Source organism: Petromyzon marinus, chromosome 62 (assembly GCF_048934315.1).
Source record: "Petromyzon marinus isolate PM22_M1 ecotype Great Lakes invasive population chromosome 62, UKy_Petmar_22M1.pri1.0, whole genome shotgun sequence".
Taxonomy (NCBI): Eukaryota; Metazoa; Chordata; class Hyperoartia; order Petromyzontiformes; family Petromyzontidae; genus Petromyzon; species Petromyzon marinus.
The window spans coordinates 8,289,530-8,309,156 of NC_133728.1; the positions used below are offsets into that span (position 1 = coordinate 8,289,530).

General features: G+C 52.4%; 1 protein-coding gene across 3 annotated transcripts in view; it reads right to left on the minus strand.

The window, feature by feature from the left end:
- Window positions 1-19,190, minus strand: part of ANKS3 (ankyrin repeat and sterile alpha motif domain containing 3) — a 71,910-nt gene extending 52,720 nt beyond the window's left edge. The window contains exons 1-4 of one of the 3 annotated variants that reach the window (XM_076053715.1): window positions 18,755-19,190; window positions 16,665-16,789; window positions 14,599-14,816; window positions 10,494-10,692 (exon numbers count right to left, since the gene is read on the minus strand). In XM_076053715.1, the coding sequence (XP_075909830.1) occupies window positions 10,494-10,692; window positions 14,599-14,792 (393 nt within the window). In that variant the 5' untranslated portion in view covers window positions 14,793-14,816; window positions 16,665-16,789; window positions 18,755-19,190. Of the gene's footprint in view, window positions 1-10,493; window positions 10,693-14,598; window positions 14,817-16,664; window positions 16,790-18,701 lie in introns of all 3 variants that reach the window. The other 2 variants (XM_032977207.2, XM_032977208.2) reach the window with 2 other exon arrangements.
- Between the last annotated feature and the right edge of the window lie 437 nt (window positions 19,191-19,627).

Genomic DNA, 19,627 nt, shown 5'->3' on the forward strand with positions numbered 1-19,627 from the left:
GGGCGAACGGGCGAATAGATGGGCGGGCGGACTGGTGGATGGATGGGCGAACAGTTTCTTTAGTTTCAGTTTTCTTTATGTTGGTATAGCCCTGTGAGCCATTCGGCTCTTGAATCGGGTGCAACCGCAACAAACAAAAAAAACAACAACACTAACAAGAAAAACATCTTAAAGTAACTAATGTGTTGACTGTGCAAAACAGAAAATCTATGGGAAAAAAAAACCAGCAAAAAATATTCCTGAAAAAAATCACCGTACACCACCAACGCTGTGTGCAAAAAAATCCAATTTCGGATACAAGTCAAACAACAACAAAAAAACTTAGATTAAGGCCATCAGTCTAACTCCGTACTACAATAAAACAAACATGTCCAAACCAAAAAAACGTTTTCGAAATCACCAAAAAATTAAGCCATAAATGCAAATTAACAGTGATCATAGGGACTGTGACCGAATTTTTATAATAAACAACATAAATAACATGTAACACCAAATCCTAGAGCCATAGCTGGCTGCATGAGTTACTCCACAAAAACAGAAGCATCATATAATAATAGGGTTTTTCCCCTTTTTTCTGGCAAAAAAAACTGAAACCTTTTTACAAGGATTCATGTCTGCATTAACCACAATACCTGCAGTCAAAATGCAAACAAAACACATACTATGATAATATATGCATTGTCCTTGATACTGATTGGTCCACACCAAGGGACGGCTTTCTTTTGAGCCTCGACCCAATTGGTGCTCGACCAGATGACGCCAAAAGGCGTCAAAAGGCGTCTTTGAGCTCAGCCCACGACTGGAATGTCGTTTCTTGGCCTCTCTCGTGTCTCTGCTGCCCGGCCAGACGGCCCCCACTGAAGTCCACACAGAGGACTCTTCATTCACGACCCTTGGCCGTCTTGACGATCTCCGTGAAGTTTTCCAGGAACACAGCTTGGGGTCCGTGGCAATGTTGCCTTGGCAGGAACACAGGTTGGGGTCCGTGGCAATGTTGCCTTGGCAGGAACACAGCTTGGGGTCCGTGGCAATGTTGCCTTGGCAGGAACACAGCTTGGGGTCCGTGGCAATGTTGCCTTGACAGGAACACAGCTTGGGATCCGTGGCAATGTTGCCTTGGCAGGAACACAGCTTGGGGTCCGTGGCAATGTTGCCTTGGCAGGAACACAGCTTGGGGTCCGTGGCAATGTTGCCTTGGCAGGAACACAGCTTGGGGTCCGTGGCAATGTTGCCTTGGCAGGAACACAGCTTGGGGTCCGTGGCAATGTTGCCTTGGCAGGAACACAGCTTGGGGTCCGTGGCAATGTTGCCTTGGCAGGAATACAGCTTGGGGTCCGTGGCAATGTTGCCTTGGCAGGAACACAGCTTGGGGTCCGTGGCAATGTTGCCTTGGCAGGAACACAGCTTGGAGTCCGTGGCAATGTTGCCTTGGCAGGAACACAGCTTGGGGTCCGTGGCAATGTTGCCTTGGCAGGAACACAGCTTGGGGTCCGTGGCAATGTTGCCTTGGCAGGAACACAGCTTGGGGTCCGTGGCAATGTTGCCTTGGCAGGAACACAGGTTGGGGTCCGTGGCAATGTTGCCTTGGCAGGAACACAGCTTGGAGTCCGTGGCAATGTTGCCTTGGCAGGAACACAGCTTGGGGTCCGTGGCAATGTTGCCTTGGCAGGAACACAGCTTGGGATCCGTGGCAATGTTGCCTTGGCAGGAACACAGCTTGGGGTCCGTGGCAATGTTGCCTTGGCAGGAACACAGCTTGGGGTCCGTGGCAATGTTGCCTTGGCAGGAACACAGCTTGGGGTCCGTGGCAATGTTGCCTTGGCAGGAACACAGCTTGGGGTCCGTGGCAATGTTGCCTTGGCAGGAATACAGCTTGGGGTCCGTGGCAATGTTGCCTTGGCAGGAACACAGCTTGGGGTCCGTGGCAATGTTGCCTTGGCAGGAACACAGCTTGGAGTCCGTGGCAATGTTGCCTTGGCAGGAACACAGCTTGGGGTCCGTGGCAATGTTGCCTTGGCAGGAACACAGCTTGGGGTCCGTGGCAATGTTGCCTTGGCAGGAACACAGCTTGGGGTCCGTGGCAATGTTGCCTTGGCAGGAACACAGGTTGGGGTCCGTGGCAATGTTGCCTTGGCAGGAACACAGCTTGGGGTCCGTGGCAATGTTGCCTTGACAGGAACACAGCTTGGGGTCCGTGGCAATGTTGCCTTGGCAGGAACACAGCTTGGGGTCCGTGGCAATGTTGCCTTGACAGGAACACAGCTTGGGGTCCGTGGCAATGTTGCCTTGGCAGGAACACAGCTTGGGGTCCGTGGCAATGTTGCATTGGCAGGAACACAGCTTGGGGTCCGTGGCAATGTTGCCTTGGCAGGAACACAGCTTGGGGTCCGTGGCAATGTTGCCTTGGCAGGAACACAGCTTGGGGTCCGTGGCAATGTTGCCTTGGCAGGAACACAGGTTGGGGTCCGTGGCAATGTTGCCTTGGCAGGAACACAGCTTGGGGTCCGTGGCAATGTTGCCTTGGCAGGAACACAGCTTGGGGTCCGTGGCAATGTTGCCTTGACAGGAACACAGCTTGGGGTCCGTGGCAATGTTGCCTTGGCAGGAACACAGCTTGGGGTCCGTGGCAATGTTGCCTTGGCAGGAACACAGCTTGGGGTCCGTGGCAATGTTGCCTTGGCAGGAACACAGCTTGGGGTCCGTGGCAATGTTGCCTTGGCAGGAACACAGCTTGGGGTCCGTGGCAATGTTGCCTTGGCAGGAACACAGCTTGGGGTCCGTGGCAATGTTGCCTTGGCAGGAACACAGGTTGGGGTCCGTGGCAATGTTGCCTTGGCAGGAACACAGGTTGGGGTCCGTGGCAATGTTGCCTTGGCAGGAACACAGCTTGGGGTCCGTGGCAATGTTGCCTTGGCAGGAACACAGCCTGGGGTCCGTGGCAATGTTTCCTTGGCAGGAACACAGCTTGGGGTCCGTGGCAATGTTGCTTTGGCAGGAACACAGCTTGGGGTCCGTGGCAATGTTGCTTTGGCAGGAACACAGCTTGGGGTCCGTGGCAATGTTGCCTTGGCAGGAACACAGCTTGAGGTCCGTGGCAATGTTGCCTTGGCAGGAACACAGGTTGGGGTCCGTGGCAATGTTGCCTTGGCAGGAACACAGCTTGGGGTCCGTGGCAATGTTGCCTTGGCAGGAACACAGCTTGGGGTCCGTGGCAATGTTGCCTTGACAGGAACACAGCTTGGGGTCCGTGGCAATGTTGCCTTGGCAGGAACACAGCTTGGGGTCCGTGGCAATGTTGCCTTGGTAGGAACACAGCTTGGGGTCCGTGGCAATGTTGCCTTGGCAGGAACACAGCTTGGGGTCCGTGGCAATGTTGCCTTGGCAGGAACACAGCTTGGGGTCCGTGGCAATGTTGCCTTGGCAGGAACACAGCTTGGGGTCCGTGGCAATGTTGCCTTGGCAGGAACACAGGTTGGGGTCCGTGGCAATGTTGCCTTGGCAGGAACACAGGTTGGGGTCCGTGGCAATGTTGCCTTGGCAGGAACACAGCTTGGGGTCCGTGGCAATGTTGCCTTGGCAGGAACACAGCCTGGGGTCCGTGGCAATGTTTCCTTGGCAGGAACACAGCTTGGGGTCCGTGGCAATGTTGCTTTGGCAGGAACACAGCTTGGGGTCCGTGGCAATGTTGCCTTGGCAGGAACACAGCTTGAGGTCCGTGGCAATGTTGCCTTGGCAGGAACACAGCTTGGGGTCCGTGGCAATGTTGCCTTGGCAGGAACACAGCTTGGGTTCCGTGGCAATGTTGCCTTGACAGGAACACAGCTTGGGGTCCGTGGCAATGTTGCCTTGGCAGGAACACAGCTTGGGGTCCGTGGCAATGTTGCCTTTGCAGGAACACAGCTTGGGGTCCGTGGCAATGTTGCCTTGGCAGGAACACAGCTTGGGGTCCGTGGCAATGTTGCCTTGGCAGGAACACAGCTTGGGGTCCGTGGCAATGTTGCCTTGGCAGGAACACAGCTTGGGGTCCGTGGCAATGTTGCCTTGGCAGGAACACAGCTTGGGGTCCGTGGCAATGTTGCCTTGGCAGGAACACAGCTTGGGGTCCGTGGCAATGTTGCCTTGGCAGGAACACAGCTTGGGGTCCGTGGCAATGTTGCCTTGGCAGGAACACAGCTTGGGGTCAGTGGCAATGTTGCCTTGGCAGGAACACAGCTTGGGGTCCGTGGCAATGTTGCCTTGGCAGGAACACAGCTTGGGGTCCGTGGCAATGTTGCCTTGGCAGGAACATAGCTTGAGGTCCGTGGCAATGTTGCCTTGGCAGGAACACAGCTTGGGGTCCGTGGCAATGTTGCCTTGACAGGAACACAGCTTGGGGTCCGTGGCAATGTTGCCTTGGCAGGAACACAGCTTGGGGTCCGTGGCAATGTTGCCTTGGCAGGAACACAGCTTGGGGTCCGTGGCAATGTTGCCTTGGCAGGAACACAGCTTGGGGTCCGTGGCAATGTTGCCTTGGCAGGAACACAGCTTGGGGTCCGTGGCAATGTTGCCTTGGCAGGAACACAGCTTGGGGTCCGTGGCAATGTTGCCTTGACAGGAACACAGCTTGGGGTCCGTGGCAATGTTGCCTTGGCAGGAACACAGCTTGGGGTCCGTGGCAATGTTGCCTTGGCAGGAACACAGCTTGGGGTCTGTGGCAATGTTGCCTTGGCAGGAACACAGCTTGGGGTCCGTGGCAATGTTGCCTTGGCAGGAACACAGCTTGGGGTCCGTGGCAATGTTGCCTTGGCAGGAACACAGCTTGGGGTCCGTGGCAATGTTGCCTTGGCAGGAACACAGGTTGGGGTCCGTGGCAATGTTGCCTTGGCAGGAACACAGGTTGGGGTCCGTGGCAATGTTGCCTTGGCAGGAACACAGCTTGGGGTCCGTGGCAATGTTGCCTTGGCAGGAACACAGCTTGGGGTCCGTGGCAATGTTGCCTTGGCAGGAACACAGCTTGGGGTCCGTGGCAATGTTGCCTTGGCAGGAATACAGCTTGGAGTCCGTGGCAATGTTGCCTTGGCAGGAACACAGCTTGGGGTCCGTGGCAATGTTGCCTTGGCAGGAACACAGCTTGGGGTCCGTGGCAATGTTGCCTTGGCAGGAACACAGCTTGGGGTCCGTGGCAATGTTGCCTTGGCAGGAACACAGGTTGGGGTCCGTGGCAATGTTGCCTTGGCAGGAACACAGCTTGGGGTCCGTGGCAATGTTGCCTTGACAGGAACACAGCTTGGGGTCCGTGGCAATGTTGCCTTGGCAGGAACACAGCTTGGGGTCCGTGGCAATGTTGCCTTGACAGGAACACAGCTTGGGGTCCGTGGCAATGTTGCCTTGGCAGGAACACAGCTTGGGGTCCGTGGCAATGTTGCATTGGCAGGAACACAGCTTGGGGTCCGTGGCAATGTTGCCTTGGCAGGAACACAGCTTGGGGTCCGTGGCAATGTTGCCTTGGCAGGAACACAGCTTGGGGTCCGTGGCAATGTTGCCTTGGCAGGAACACAGGTTGGGGTCCGTGGCAATGTTGCCTTGGCAGGAACACAGCTTGGGGTCCGTGGCAATGTTGCCTTGGCAGGAACACAGCTTGGGGTCCGTGGCAATGTTGCCTTGACAGGAACACAGCTTGGGGTCCGTGGCAATGTTGCCTTGGCAGGAACACAGCTTGGGGTCCGTGGCAATGTTGCCTTGGCAGGAACACAGCTTGGGGTCCGTGGCAATGTTGCCTTGGCAGGAACACAGCTTGGGGTCCGTGGCAATGTTGCCTTGGCAGGAACACAGCTTGGGGTCCGTGGCAATGTTGCCTTGGCAGGAACACAGCTTGGGGTCCGTGGCAATGTTGCCTTGGCAGGAACACAGGTTGGGGTCCGTGGCAATGTTGCCTTGGCAGGAACACAGGTTGGGGTCCGTGGCAATGTTGCCTTGGCAGGAACACAGCTTGGGGTCCGTGGCAATGTTGCCTTGGCAGGAACACAGCCTGGGGTCCGTGGCAATGTTTCCTTGGCAGGAACACAGCTTGGGGTCCGTGGCAATGTTGCTTTGGCAGGAACACAGCTTGGGGTCCGTGGCAATGTTGCCTTGGCAGGAACACAGCTTGAGGTCCGTGGCAATGTTGCCTTGGCAGGAACACAGCTTGGGGTCCGTGGCAATGTTGCCTTGGCAGGAACACAGCTTGGGGTCCGTGGCAATGTTGCCTTGACAGGAACACAGCTTGGGGTCCGTGGCAATGTTGCCTTGGCAGGAACACAGCTTGGGGTCCGTGGCAATGTTGCCTTTGCAGGAACACAGCTTGGGGTCCGTGGCAATGTTGCCTTGGCAGGAACACAGCTTGGGGTCCGTGGCAATGTTGCCTTGGCAGGAACACAGCTTGGGGTCCGTGGCAATGTTGCCTTGGCAGGAACACAGCTTGGGGTCCGTGGCAATGTTGCCTTGGCAGGAACACAGCTTGGGGTCCGTGGCAATGTTGCCTTGGCAGGAACACAGGTTGGGGTCCGTGGCAATGTTGCCTTGGCAGGAACACAGGTTGGGGTCCGTGGCAATGTTGCCTTGGCAGGAACACAGCTTGGGGTCCGTGGCAATGTTGCCTTGGCAGGAACACAGCTTGGGGTCCGTGGCAATGTTGCCTTGGCAGGAACACAGCTTGGGGTCCGTGGCAATGTTGCCTTGGCAGGAACATAGCTTGAGGTCCGTGGCAATGTTGCCTTGGCAGGAACACAGCTTGGGGTCCGTGGCAATGTTGCCTTGACAGGAACACAGCTTGGGGTCCGTGGCAATGTTGCCTTGGCAGGAACACAGCTTGGGGTCCGTGGCAATGTTGCCTTGGCAGGAACACAGCTTGGGGTCCGTGGCAATGTTGCCTTGGCAGGAACACAGCTTGGGGTCCGTGGCAATGTTGCCTTGGCAGGAACACAGCTTGGGGTCCGTGGCAATGTTGCCTTGGCAGGAACACAGCTTGGGGTCCGTGGCAATGTTGCCTTGACAGGAACACAGCTTGGGGTCCGTGGCAATGTTGCCTTGGCAGGAACACAGCTTGGGGTCCGTGGCAATGTTGCCTTGGCAGGAACACAGCTTGGGGTCTGTGGCAATGTTGCCTTGGCAGGAACACAGCTTGGGGTCCGTGGCAATGTTGCCTTGGCAGGAACACAGCTTGGGGTCCGTGGCAATGTTGCCTTGGCAGGAACACAGCTTGGGGTCCGTGGCAATGTTGCCTTGGCAGGAACACAGGTTGGGGTCCGTGGCAATGTTGCCTTGGCAGGAACACAGGTTGGGGTCCGTGGCAATGTTGCCTTGGCAGGAACACAGGTTGGGGTCCGTGGCAATGTTGCCTTGGCAGGAACACAGCTTGGGGTCCGTGGCAATGTTGCCTTGGCAGGAACACAGCTTGGGGTCCGTGGCAATGTTGCCTTGGTAGGAACATAGCTTGAGGTCCGTGGCAATGTTGCCTTGGCAGGAACACAGCTTGGGGTCCGTGGCAATGTTGCCTTGGCAGGAACACAGCTTGGGGTCCGTGGCAATGTTGCCTTGGCAGGAACACAGCTTGGGGTCCGTGGCAATGTTGCCTTGGCAGGAACACAGTTTGGGGTCCGTGGCAATGTTGCCTTGGCAGGAACACAGCTTGAGGTCCGTCGCACTATTAACTAGGCCTCACTCAGGCTGTGCCACGTGAATGATTTACTAGGCCTCACTCAGGCCGCGCCACGTGTATGACCAACTAAGCCTCACTCAGGCTGCGCCTTGTGCATGATTTACTAGGCCTCATTCAGGTTGCACCATGTGCATGATTAACTAGGCCTCAGGCTGTGCCACGTGAATGATTTACTAAGCCTCACTCAGGCTGCGCCAGGTGCACGATTTACTCGGCCTCACTCAGGCTGTGTCATGTGCAGTACTACCTAGGCCTCACTCAGGCCGTGCCATGTGCACTATTAACTAGGCCTCACTCAGCCTGCGCCAGGCGCACGATCTAGCTAGGCCACACTCAGGCTGCGCCAGGTGCATGATCAGCTAGGCCTCACTCAGGCCGCACCAGGCGCACAATCAACCAGGCCTCACTCAGGCTGCGCCAGGTACACACACGAGTGCACATCACTACACCATTAAACACACACGAGTGTACACCTTTAAACACACACGAGTGTACACCATCACACCATCACACACACACAGAGTGTACACCATCACACACACAAGAGTGTACACCATCACACACACACGAGTGCACATCACCACACTATCACACACACAGAGTGCACATCACCACACCATCACACACACACAGTGCACATCACCACACCATCTCACACACACACACAGTGTACATCACCACACACACAGACAGAGTGCACATCACCACACCATCACACACACACACAGTGCACATCACCACACCATCACACACACACAAGTGTACACCATCACACCATCACACACACAGTGCACTTCACCACACCATCACACACACAGAGTGTACATCACCACACCATCACACACAGAGGGTACATCACCACACCATCACACACACAGAGTGCACAACACCACACCATCACACACACACAGTGTACATCACCACACCATCACACACACAGAGTGCACATCACCACACCATCACACACAGTGCACATCACCACACCATCACACACACAATGTACATCACCACACCATCACGCACACAATGTACATCACCACACCATCACGCACACACAGAGTGTACATCACCACACCATCACACACACACAGAGTGTACATCACCACACCATCACACACACAGAGTGCACATCACCACACCATCACACACACACAGAGTTAACATCACCACACTATCACACACACACACAGAGTGTACATCACCACACACACACACAGAGTGTACATCACCACACCATCACACACACACAGAGTGTGCATCACCACACACACACAGAGTGTACATCACCACACCATCACACACACAGTGTACATCACCACACCATCACACACAGAGTGTACATCACCACACTATCACACACACAGAGTGTACATCACCACACTATCACACACACAGAGTGTACATCACCACACCATCACACACACAGAGTGTACATCACCACACCATCACACACACACACAGAGTGCACATCACCACACCATCACACACACACAGTGCACATCACCACACCATCACACACACAGTGTGCATCACCACACCATCACACACACACACACACAGAGTGCACATCACCACACCATCTCACACACACACACACAGTGTACATCACCACACACACAGACAGAGTGCACATCACCACACCATCACACACAGAGTGCACATCACCACACCATCACACACACAGTGTACATCACCACACCATCACACACACACACAGTGCACATCACCATCACACACACACAGAGTGCACATCACCACCCCATCACACACACACTAAGTGTACAACATCACATCACCACACACACACACTAAGTGTACAACATCACATCACCACACACACACACAGAGTGCACATCACCACACACACACAGTGTACATCACCACACCATCACACACATATTGCACATCACCACACCATCACACACACGAGTGCACATCACCACACCATCACACACACACACAGTGCACATCACCACACCATCACACACACACACACAGTGTACATCACCACACCATCACACACACACAGTGTACATCACCACACACACACAGAGTACACATCATCACACTATCACACATACAGAGTGTACATCACCACACCATCACACACACACAGTGTACATCACCACACCATCACACACACACAGTGTACATCACCACACCATCACACACACATATTGCACATCACCACACCATCACACACACGAGTGCACATCACCACACCATCACACACACACACAGTGCACATCACCACACCATCACACACACACACACAGTGCACATCACCACAACATCACACACACACAGAGTGTACATCACCACACCATCACACACACACAGTGTACATCACCACACCATCACACACACACAGTGTACATCACCACCCATCACACACATATTGCACATCACCACACCATCACACACACACAGTGCACATCACCACACCATCGCACACACACAGTGCGCATCACCACACCATCACACACACACAGTGCACATCACCACACCATCACACACACACACACACGAACGCAGAAGTCCCTCTCGTCACGGCCACTCTCACACGGCTCACTCACACAACACGCAGCTCACACGCAGCTCATTCTCACTCACATTCTCACACATTCTCACGCACAGTTCACGCTCGTGCAAAACGACTCACGAAAACAACTCGCACGCCGCCACACACACACACACACAGGCCGCCACATACACACACACACACATGCCACACACACACACACACGCCGCCACACACACACCGCCACCGCCGCCATCATCTTGTCGGCGGCCCGGCGGCCCGGCGGCGCTCCGTCACCTGCAGAAGCAGCCGGGCGGCGCTCTCGTTGCCGCAGGACGCCGCTAGCATGAGCGGCGTCTGGCCCAGGGGGTTGGCCGAGTTGACGAGGGCGCCGGCGCTCAGCAGCAGCGCCACCACGGCGTCGTGGCCGATGTAGCACGCGTACATCAGCGGCGTCCACCCGCCCAGGTTCCGTCGGTTCAGGTCCTCCGCCTCGCTGGCGGTGGGGGAGGGGTGGAGGGAGGGGTGGGGGGTGGGGGCGAGAGGGGTGGCGAACCGCAACCCGGTGAGGCTGCGTCACGACCGCGTGACGGTTTTGGGAATCCGCTGGCGCTGCGCACGACACCTCACCACTGATCTCATCAAGGGGCATAAATCATCGTCGTCGTCGTCATCGTCGTCATCGTCATCGTCGTCGTCATCATCGTCGTCGTCATCGTCATCGTCGTCGTCGTCGTCGTCATCGTCGTCGTCGTCGTCATCGTCGTCATCGTCATCGTCATCGTCGTCATCGTCGTCATCGTCGTCCTCGTCGTCGTCATCGTCGTCATCGTCGTCGTCATCGTCGTCATCGTCGTCCTCGTCGTCGTCGTCGTCGTCATCGTCGTCCTCGTCGTCGTCATCGTCGTCATCGTCGTCCTCGTCGTCGTCATCGTCGTCATCGTCGTCATCGTCGTCCTCGTCGTCGTCGTCGTCGTCATCATCGTCGTCATCATCGTCGTCGTCATCATCGTCGTCGTCATCGTCGTCGTCATCGTCATCGTCGTCGTCATCGTCATCGTCGTCATCGTCGTCATCGTGGCAACTCCGGTCGTCGCCGCAGTAGTAGCGGCAGCAGCGGCGGCAGCAGCAGCAGCTGTGTCGGCGGCTCCTGGCTAACCGTCGGTCACCGGCACAGCGCTTCCCGCGGCCGTCTGGAACGCTCCTGTTCCTTTCCGATAATCAGGAAGCCACCGGGAGCCGTGGCACTTCAAAATCGTCATCAGCTACATTGACAAACTCGATTCAAAGCTTTCATGACTGCAGGGATTCATCATCTTTGGTTCTTTCGGTAAAGTCACCGCCACGTAGAATGAGAATAAAATAATAAATTGATAAAATAAAATAACGCGGTAAAAATTCTCACGACGTTTCGGCAACAGCACAAGCGGCCTTCTTCAGGTGAAAGGAACAAACCTGTCGGGACGACACCTGATGAAGGCCGCTTGTATTCTTAAGTTTTTTCGGTAAAGTCACGTTGAAGGGAAACAACAAAATAACAAAATATATATAAAACAATAAAAATTGTTTTTAATTTTTATTTTTTTATTGTTTTATATATATTTTGTTATTTTGTTGTTTCCCTTCAACGTGACTTTACCGAAAAAACTAAGAATATGAATTACTGCAGTCACGAAAGCTTTAAATCAAAATTTAAGGCCACTTGTGTTGTGGCCGAAACGTCGTGAGAATTTGATAGTGTTATTTTATTAATTTATTATTTTATCCTCATTCTACGTGGTGACTTTACTGAAAGAACCAAAGAAGATTGACAAACTCCTTTCTTCAGAACTGCTTTTTGTGTGTGTGTGTGCTTAGTTTGTTGTCAGGTAGCGGTTAGCGCTACGCTGCGCTACGAATCCGGCGACTCGAGTTCAAGTCTCACCCGGCGACGATTTTATCTGAACCGGTCCCGGGCCTCCGCTGGGTCGGCTCAGCCTCAAATGAGTACCCGGTGCGGCGTGTAGTAAACATCGCCACTGTGGGAGACAAAGGCGGCCAGGCGTGGTGCTGGCCACACACCCCCTCGTGTGCCGTGCCGGCCTTCATAGGTGCTGCTGCTCGCTATCAGGACGATTCTGTACTAGTTCAGCACACACTGGTTGTGTATTGGAGAATTAAACTCAACAACATTTATCAGGACGATTCTGTACTAGTTCAGCACACACTGGTTGTGTATTGGAGAATTAAACTCAACAACATTTACAAGGATGATTCTGTACTAGTTCAGCACACACTGGTTGTGTATTGGAGAATTAAACTCAACAACATTTACCAGGATGATTCTGTACTAGTTCAGCACACACTGGTCGTGTATTGGAGAATTAAACTCAACAACATTTATCAGGACGATTCTGTACTAGTTCAGCATTCACCGATTGTGTATTGGAGAGTTAAACCCAACACCATTTATCAGGACGATTCTGTACTAGTTCAGCACACACTGGTTGTGTATTGGAGAGTTAAACACAACAACATTTACCAGGATGATTCTGTACTAGTTCAGCACTCACTGGTCGTGTATTGGAGAGTTAAACCCAACACCATTTATCAGGACGATTCTGTACTAGTTCAGCATTCACCGATTGTGTATTGGAGAGTTAAACCCAACACCATTTATCAGGACGATTCTGTACTAGTTCAGCATTCACCGGTTGTGTATTGGAGAGTTAAACCCAACACCATTTATCAGGACGATTCTGTACTAGTTCAGCATTCACCGGTTGTGTATTGGAGAGTTAAACCCAACACCATTTATCAGGACGATTCTGTACTAGTTCAGCACACACTGGTTGTGTATTGGAGAGTTAAACCCAACACCATTTACCAGGACGATTCTGTACTAGTTCAGCACACACTGGTTGTGTATTGGAGAATTAAACTCAACATTTACCAGGACGATTCTGTACTAGTTCAGCACACACTGGTTGTGTATTGGAGAGTTAAACCCAACACCATTTATCAGGACGATTCTGTACTAGTTCAGCACACACTGGTTGTGTATTGGAGAATTAAACTCAACAACATTTACCAGGATGATTCTGTACTAGTTCAGCACACACTGGTTGTGTATTGGAGAGCTAAACTCAACAACATTTATCAGGACGATTCTGTACTAGTTCAGCACACACTGGTTGTGTATTGGAGAATTAAACTCAACAACATTTACCAGGATGATTCTGTACTAGTTCAGCACACACTGGTTGTGTATTGGAGAGCTAAACTCAACAACATTTATCAGGACGATTCTGTACTAGTTCAGCACACACTGGTTGTGTATTGGAGAATTAAACTCAACAACATTTACCAGGATGATTCTGTACTAGTTCAGCATTCACTGGTTGTGTATTGGAGAGTTAAACCCAACAACATTTACCAGGATGATTCTGTACTAGTTCAGCACTCACTGGTCGTGTATTGGAGAATTAAACTCAACATTTACCAGGATGATTCTGTACTAGTTCAGCACTCACCGGTCGCGTATTGGACAATTAAACTCAACAACATTTACCAGGACGATTCTGTACTAGTTCAGCACACACTGGTTGTGTATTGGAGAATTAAACTCAACAACATTTACTAGGATGATTCTGTACTAGTTCAGCACACACTGGTTGTGTATTGGAGAGCTAAACTCAACAACATTTATCAGGACGATTCTGTACTAGTTCAGCACACACTGGTTGTGTATTGGAGAATTAAACTCAACAACATTTACCAGGATGATTCTGTACTAGTTCAGCATTCACTGGTTGTGTATTGGAGAGTTAAACCCAACAACATTTACCAGGATGATTCTGTACTAGTTCAGCACTCACTGGTCGTGTATTGGAGAATTAAACTCAACATTTACCAGGATGATTCTGTACTAGTTCAGCACTCACCGGTCGTGTATTGGACAATTAAACTCAACAACATTTACCAGGACGATTCTGTACTAGTTCAGCACACACTGGTTGTGTATTGGAGAATTAAACTCAACAACATTTACTAGGATGATTCTGTACTAGTTCAGCACACACCGGTTGTGAATTGGAGAATTAAACTCAACAACATTTACCAGGATGATTCTGTACTAGTTCAGCACACACCGGTCGTGTATTGGAGAGTTAAACCGGACGACATTTACCGTTTGATCACCGTGACGTTTCGCCGGTAATCACAACCCGCAACCGGTCAGCGCTCAACTCGTAGCGAATCGGCACGAACAGAGCTTTGCCCGTCGGCTGTGGGTCGGGCGGCGGCGGCGGCGGCGGCGGCGGCTTTACCGGCACATTCACACCGACGCGATCCAACCCCCACGGCAAGAACAAAAGGAAAAAGCCTCACGAATCCCGCTCGCGCACGAACGACCGCAAGCCACCTGGCGATGTAGGCGGAGACGACGTCCTGCTGCCCGATGGAGGCGGCCGTGTGGAGGTCGAGCGGCCGCGGCTCTGAGCCGCCACCCCCTTCGTCCCTCTCCTCCGCTCCACGCTGGCGCTCCCCAGCGCTGTGCCACATGGACAGGCTCCGGCTGAGCAGCTCGTTCTCGCTCGCCTCATCGCTCTCCGCCATCCCTGGCCGGCAGCGAGCCGGAGCCTTGTCCAGGTGAAATCGGCGCGCACGCAGAGGAGGGGGGGGGAGGGGAGTGGGGGGCACTTTAGTTAGGCCCGGCAGGTCAGCAAAAACCTTCGGGTAAAACAGAATCAGAATATTTAATTATGCTGGAGGAAGCTGATGATTTGAAAAGATCTCTCTCACACACACACACACACGTCCAGTACACATTGGTGAGTGAATTACTACAGCAGTGTTCGTATTGTGTGTTGATCACAGTCATGTACTAGAGTATATAGTGAATTACTACAGCAGTGTTCGTATTGCGTGTTGATCACAGTCATGTACTAGAGTATATAGTGAATTACTACAGCAGTGTTCGTATTGTGTGTTGATCACAGTCATGTACTAGAGTACATAGTGAATTACTACAGCAGTGTTCGTATTGTGTGTTGATCACAGTCATGTACTAGAGTATAAAGTGAATTACTACAGCAGTGTTCGTATTGTGTGTTGATCACAGTCATGTACTAGAGTGTATAGTGAATTACTACAGCAGTGTTCGTATTGTGTTGATCACAGTCATGTACTAGACTACTAGAGTATATAGTGAATTACTACAGCAGTGTTCGTATTGTGTGTTGATCACAGTCATGTACTAGAGTATATAGTGAATTACTACAGCAGTGTTCGTATTGTGTGTTGATCACAGTCATGTACTAGAGTATATAGTGAATTACTACAACAGTGTTCGTATTGTGTGTTGATCACAGTCATGTACTAGAGTATATAGTGAATTACTACAGCAGTGTTCGTATTGTGTGTTGATCACAGTCATGTACTAGAGTATATAGTGAATTACTACAGCAGTGTTCGTATTGTGTGTTGATCACAGTCATGTACTAGAGTATATAGTGAATTACTACAACAGTGTTCGTATTGTGTGTTGATCACAGTCATGTACTAGAGTATATAGTGAATTACTACAGCAGTGTTCGTATTGTGTGTTGATCACAGTCATGTACTAGAGTATATAGTGAATTACTACAGCAGTGTTCGTATTGTGTGTTGATCACAGTCATGTACTAGAGTATATAGTGAATTACTACAACAGTGTTCTTATTGTGTGTTGATCACAGTCATGTACTAGAGTGTATAGTGAATTACTACAGCAGTGTTCGTATTGTGTGTTGATCACAGTCATGTATTAGAGTGTATAATTAATAATCATGAGCGGGTGGATGTTTACACTCCCGCAGGTCGAGCGTAAATACATTTTGTTACGCAAATTCGCTTTAAATTTGACGTTTCTTTGTTGAAAGTTAATCAAACAATTCCACGCAGCAACAAAGTGTCTTCATATATTTCTTCAGCACTTTAAATGAAAGGTAAGTCTAATTTTTGCTTCTAAATTATTACAAAATATATACATTTCTTCGTGGTTTTCCAGACATTGTATCGAATTCAAATTGATTACAACCCCAGCGAGCGAAAGCAAAAGAAAATAAAGTATCAGAGCAGTGATTTCGAACTAATTGAAGGCGAGTTAAATGCAGTGCTAGAGTCGCATGAAACGAGGTGTTTTATGACATGGTTTTGTGCAAGATTCACTGCCATTAATACAATGCTACAGTGAAATTCAGTGAAGTTTGATGACATTTCTTGCAAGATTCACTGCCATTAATACAGTGCTACAGTGAAATGCAGCGTAGTGTTTGGTGATATTCTTTCTTGCAACATTCACTGCCATTAAATTTACACAAGATGACAATTAGACTCTGTTCAATTGTTTCGTAAATATTACGGCTTCCGTCCTAGGACGGGCAAAAAGGCGGGTGTATTCGACTGTGATGTACATTACTAGGGCAGTGTTTTGTGTTTTAGACGTACGAGTGTAGTGAATCACTACAGCATCGCTTTGCTTTGGTCCAGGCTTCGTTAACCCGCAGTGCATTGTTAACATTGCGAACACAACTGCGTGGGGTTCAAGTCGCTGCCTCGTGTTTGTAGTTGACCTAGGACAGTAGCAGTATCATCATCAGCATCAGCAGCATCTGCAGCAGCATCAGCAGCAGCATCAGCATCGTCATCAGCAGCAGCAGCATCAGCATCTGCATTAGCAGCAGCATCTGCAACAGCAGAATCAGCATCTGCAGCAGCAGAATCATCATCTACAGCAGCAGAATCATCATCTACAGCAGCAGAATCATCTCATCTGCAGCAGCAGAATCATCATCTGCAGCAGCAGAATCATCATCAGCATCTGCAACAGCAGAATCATCATCAGCATCATCTGCAGGAGCAGCGGAATCAGCATCAGCAGCAGCGTCTGCAGCAGCAGCAGAATCATCAGCATCTGCATCATCAGCATTTGCATCATCAGCAGCAGCATGATCAGCAGTAGCAGTATCATCATCATCAGCATCATCATTATCAGCAGCAGCATTATCAGCATCAGCAGCAGTATCAACAGTAGCATCAGCAGCTGCAGCAGCATCAACATCAACAGCTGCAGCAGCATCATCAGCAGCTGCACCAGCATCAGCAGCTGCAGCAGCATCGACATCAGTATCAGCAGCTGCATCAGTATCATCAGCTGCATCAACAGCAGCATCAGCAGCATCAACATCAGTATCAGCAGCTGCAGCATCAGCAGCTGCATCAGCAGCTGCATCAGCATCAACAACAGCATCATCAGCAGCTGCATCAGCATCATCAGCAGCTGCAGCAGCTGCAGCAGCAGCAGCATCAACATCAGCAGCTGCAGCAGCTGCAGCAGCAGCTGCAGCAGCAGCAGCTGCATCAACATCAGCAGCATCAGCAGCTGCATCAGTATCATCAGCAGCTGCATCAGCATCATCAGCAGCTGCATCAACATCAGCATCAGCTGCATCAGCAGCGTGACACAGCCTTGGAAGCTGGTGGTGCAGCACGAACGCAGCTGGGGGCGAGCGAGCTACATGAACGGTGTTGAGTTCAGCACTCCCAACTCGCACGGGACACGAACAACAATCCCTCACAATTGGGCTGGGGGGGTGGTAGTGAGTTGTACGCGCGGCCAATAGTGGAGTTCACCACCACCAGCACCACCACTACCACCAGCACCACCACTACCACCAGCACTACTACCACCAGCACCACCACTACCACCAGCACCACCACTACCACCAGCACTACTACCACCAGCACCACCACTACCACCAGCACTACTACCACCACTACCACCAGCACCACCACAACTACCACCACCACCAGCACCACCACTACTACCACCAGCACCACCAGCACCACTACCACCACCACCACCAGCACCACCACTACCACCAGCACCACCACTACCACCACCACTACTACCACCAGCACCACCACCACTACCACCACCAGCACCACCACCACCACTACTACCACCAGCACCACCACCAGCACCCGCACCACCACTACCACCAGCAACACCACTACTACCACCACCAGCACCACCACTACCACCACCACCATCACTACCACTACTACCACCACTCCTACCACCAGCACCACCACCACTACCACCACTACTACAACCACTACTACCACCAGCACCACCACCACTACTACCACCACCACCAGCACCACTACCACCAGCACCACTACCACCAGCACCACCACCAGCACCACCACCACTACCACCAGCACCACCACCAGCACCACCACCACCACTACCACCACTACCACCAGCATCACCACCACCAGCACCACCACCACTACCACCACTACTACCACCACTCCTACCACCAGCACCACCACCACTACCACCACCAGCACCACCACCACTACCACCAGCACCACCACCAGCACCACTACCACCAGTACCACCACTACCACCAGCATCACCACCACCAGCACCGAAATTCACCCCCCTCCCAGCGAGCGATGTAACTTTTTGTACAGTACCTGTACAGTGTGTACAGTGGCGTACAGTCCCGCGCGAGTGGCTTCGCGCTCACCTGGCCGTGGGACTCGTCCACTGCGGCTCCCAGCCGGGGGGGGGGAAAGGATTGCTGTGGTGGCGATTGTTGTGGTGGCGATTGCGGTGGTGGCGATTGTTGTGGTGGCGATTGCTGTGGTGGCGATTGCGGTGGTGGCGATTGCGGTGGTGGCGATTGCTGTGGTGGCGATTGCGGTGGTGGCGATTGCGGTGGTGGCGATTGCTGTGGTGGCGATTGCTGTGGTGGCGATTGCGGTGGTGGCGATTGCGGTGGTGGCGATTGCCGTGGTGGCGATTGCTGACGCCCTCCACTCGCGTCGCTGGGTTCGCACACCGGCGGATCTCTGTGCGCCGAATGGTCGCCTCCACTGTCGCCAAACATTCCTCTGACGCCAACTCAACCAACCCATCCACCCACACACCCCCCCACACACACACCCCCACACACACACCCCACCCACACACACCCACACACACACCCCCACACACACACCCCCACACACACACCCCCACACACACACCCCCACACACACACCCCCACACACACACCCCCACACACACACCCCCACACACACACCCCCACACACACACCCCCACCCACACTCTCCACACACCCCCCACCCACACCCCCCACCCACACTCCCCCCCACACTCCCCCCCACCCACACTCCCCCCCACCCACACTCACCCCACCCCCCCACACCCCCCACCCCTACACCACCCCCGGTCTCTAAGCCGCCTCTTGGATTCGCCCGGAGAGGATCTGACGTCAGGGGTCTAGCGGAAGTGACGTCACGGCTCACCTTGGGCCACGTGCAGAGGGGGGCGGGGGCAGCTGCTTTGAGCACAGGTGTGAGTGACAGGTGTGAGTGACAGGTGTGAGGGACAGGTG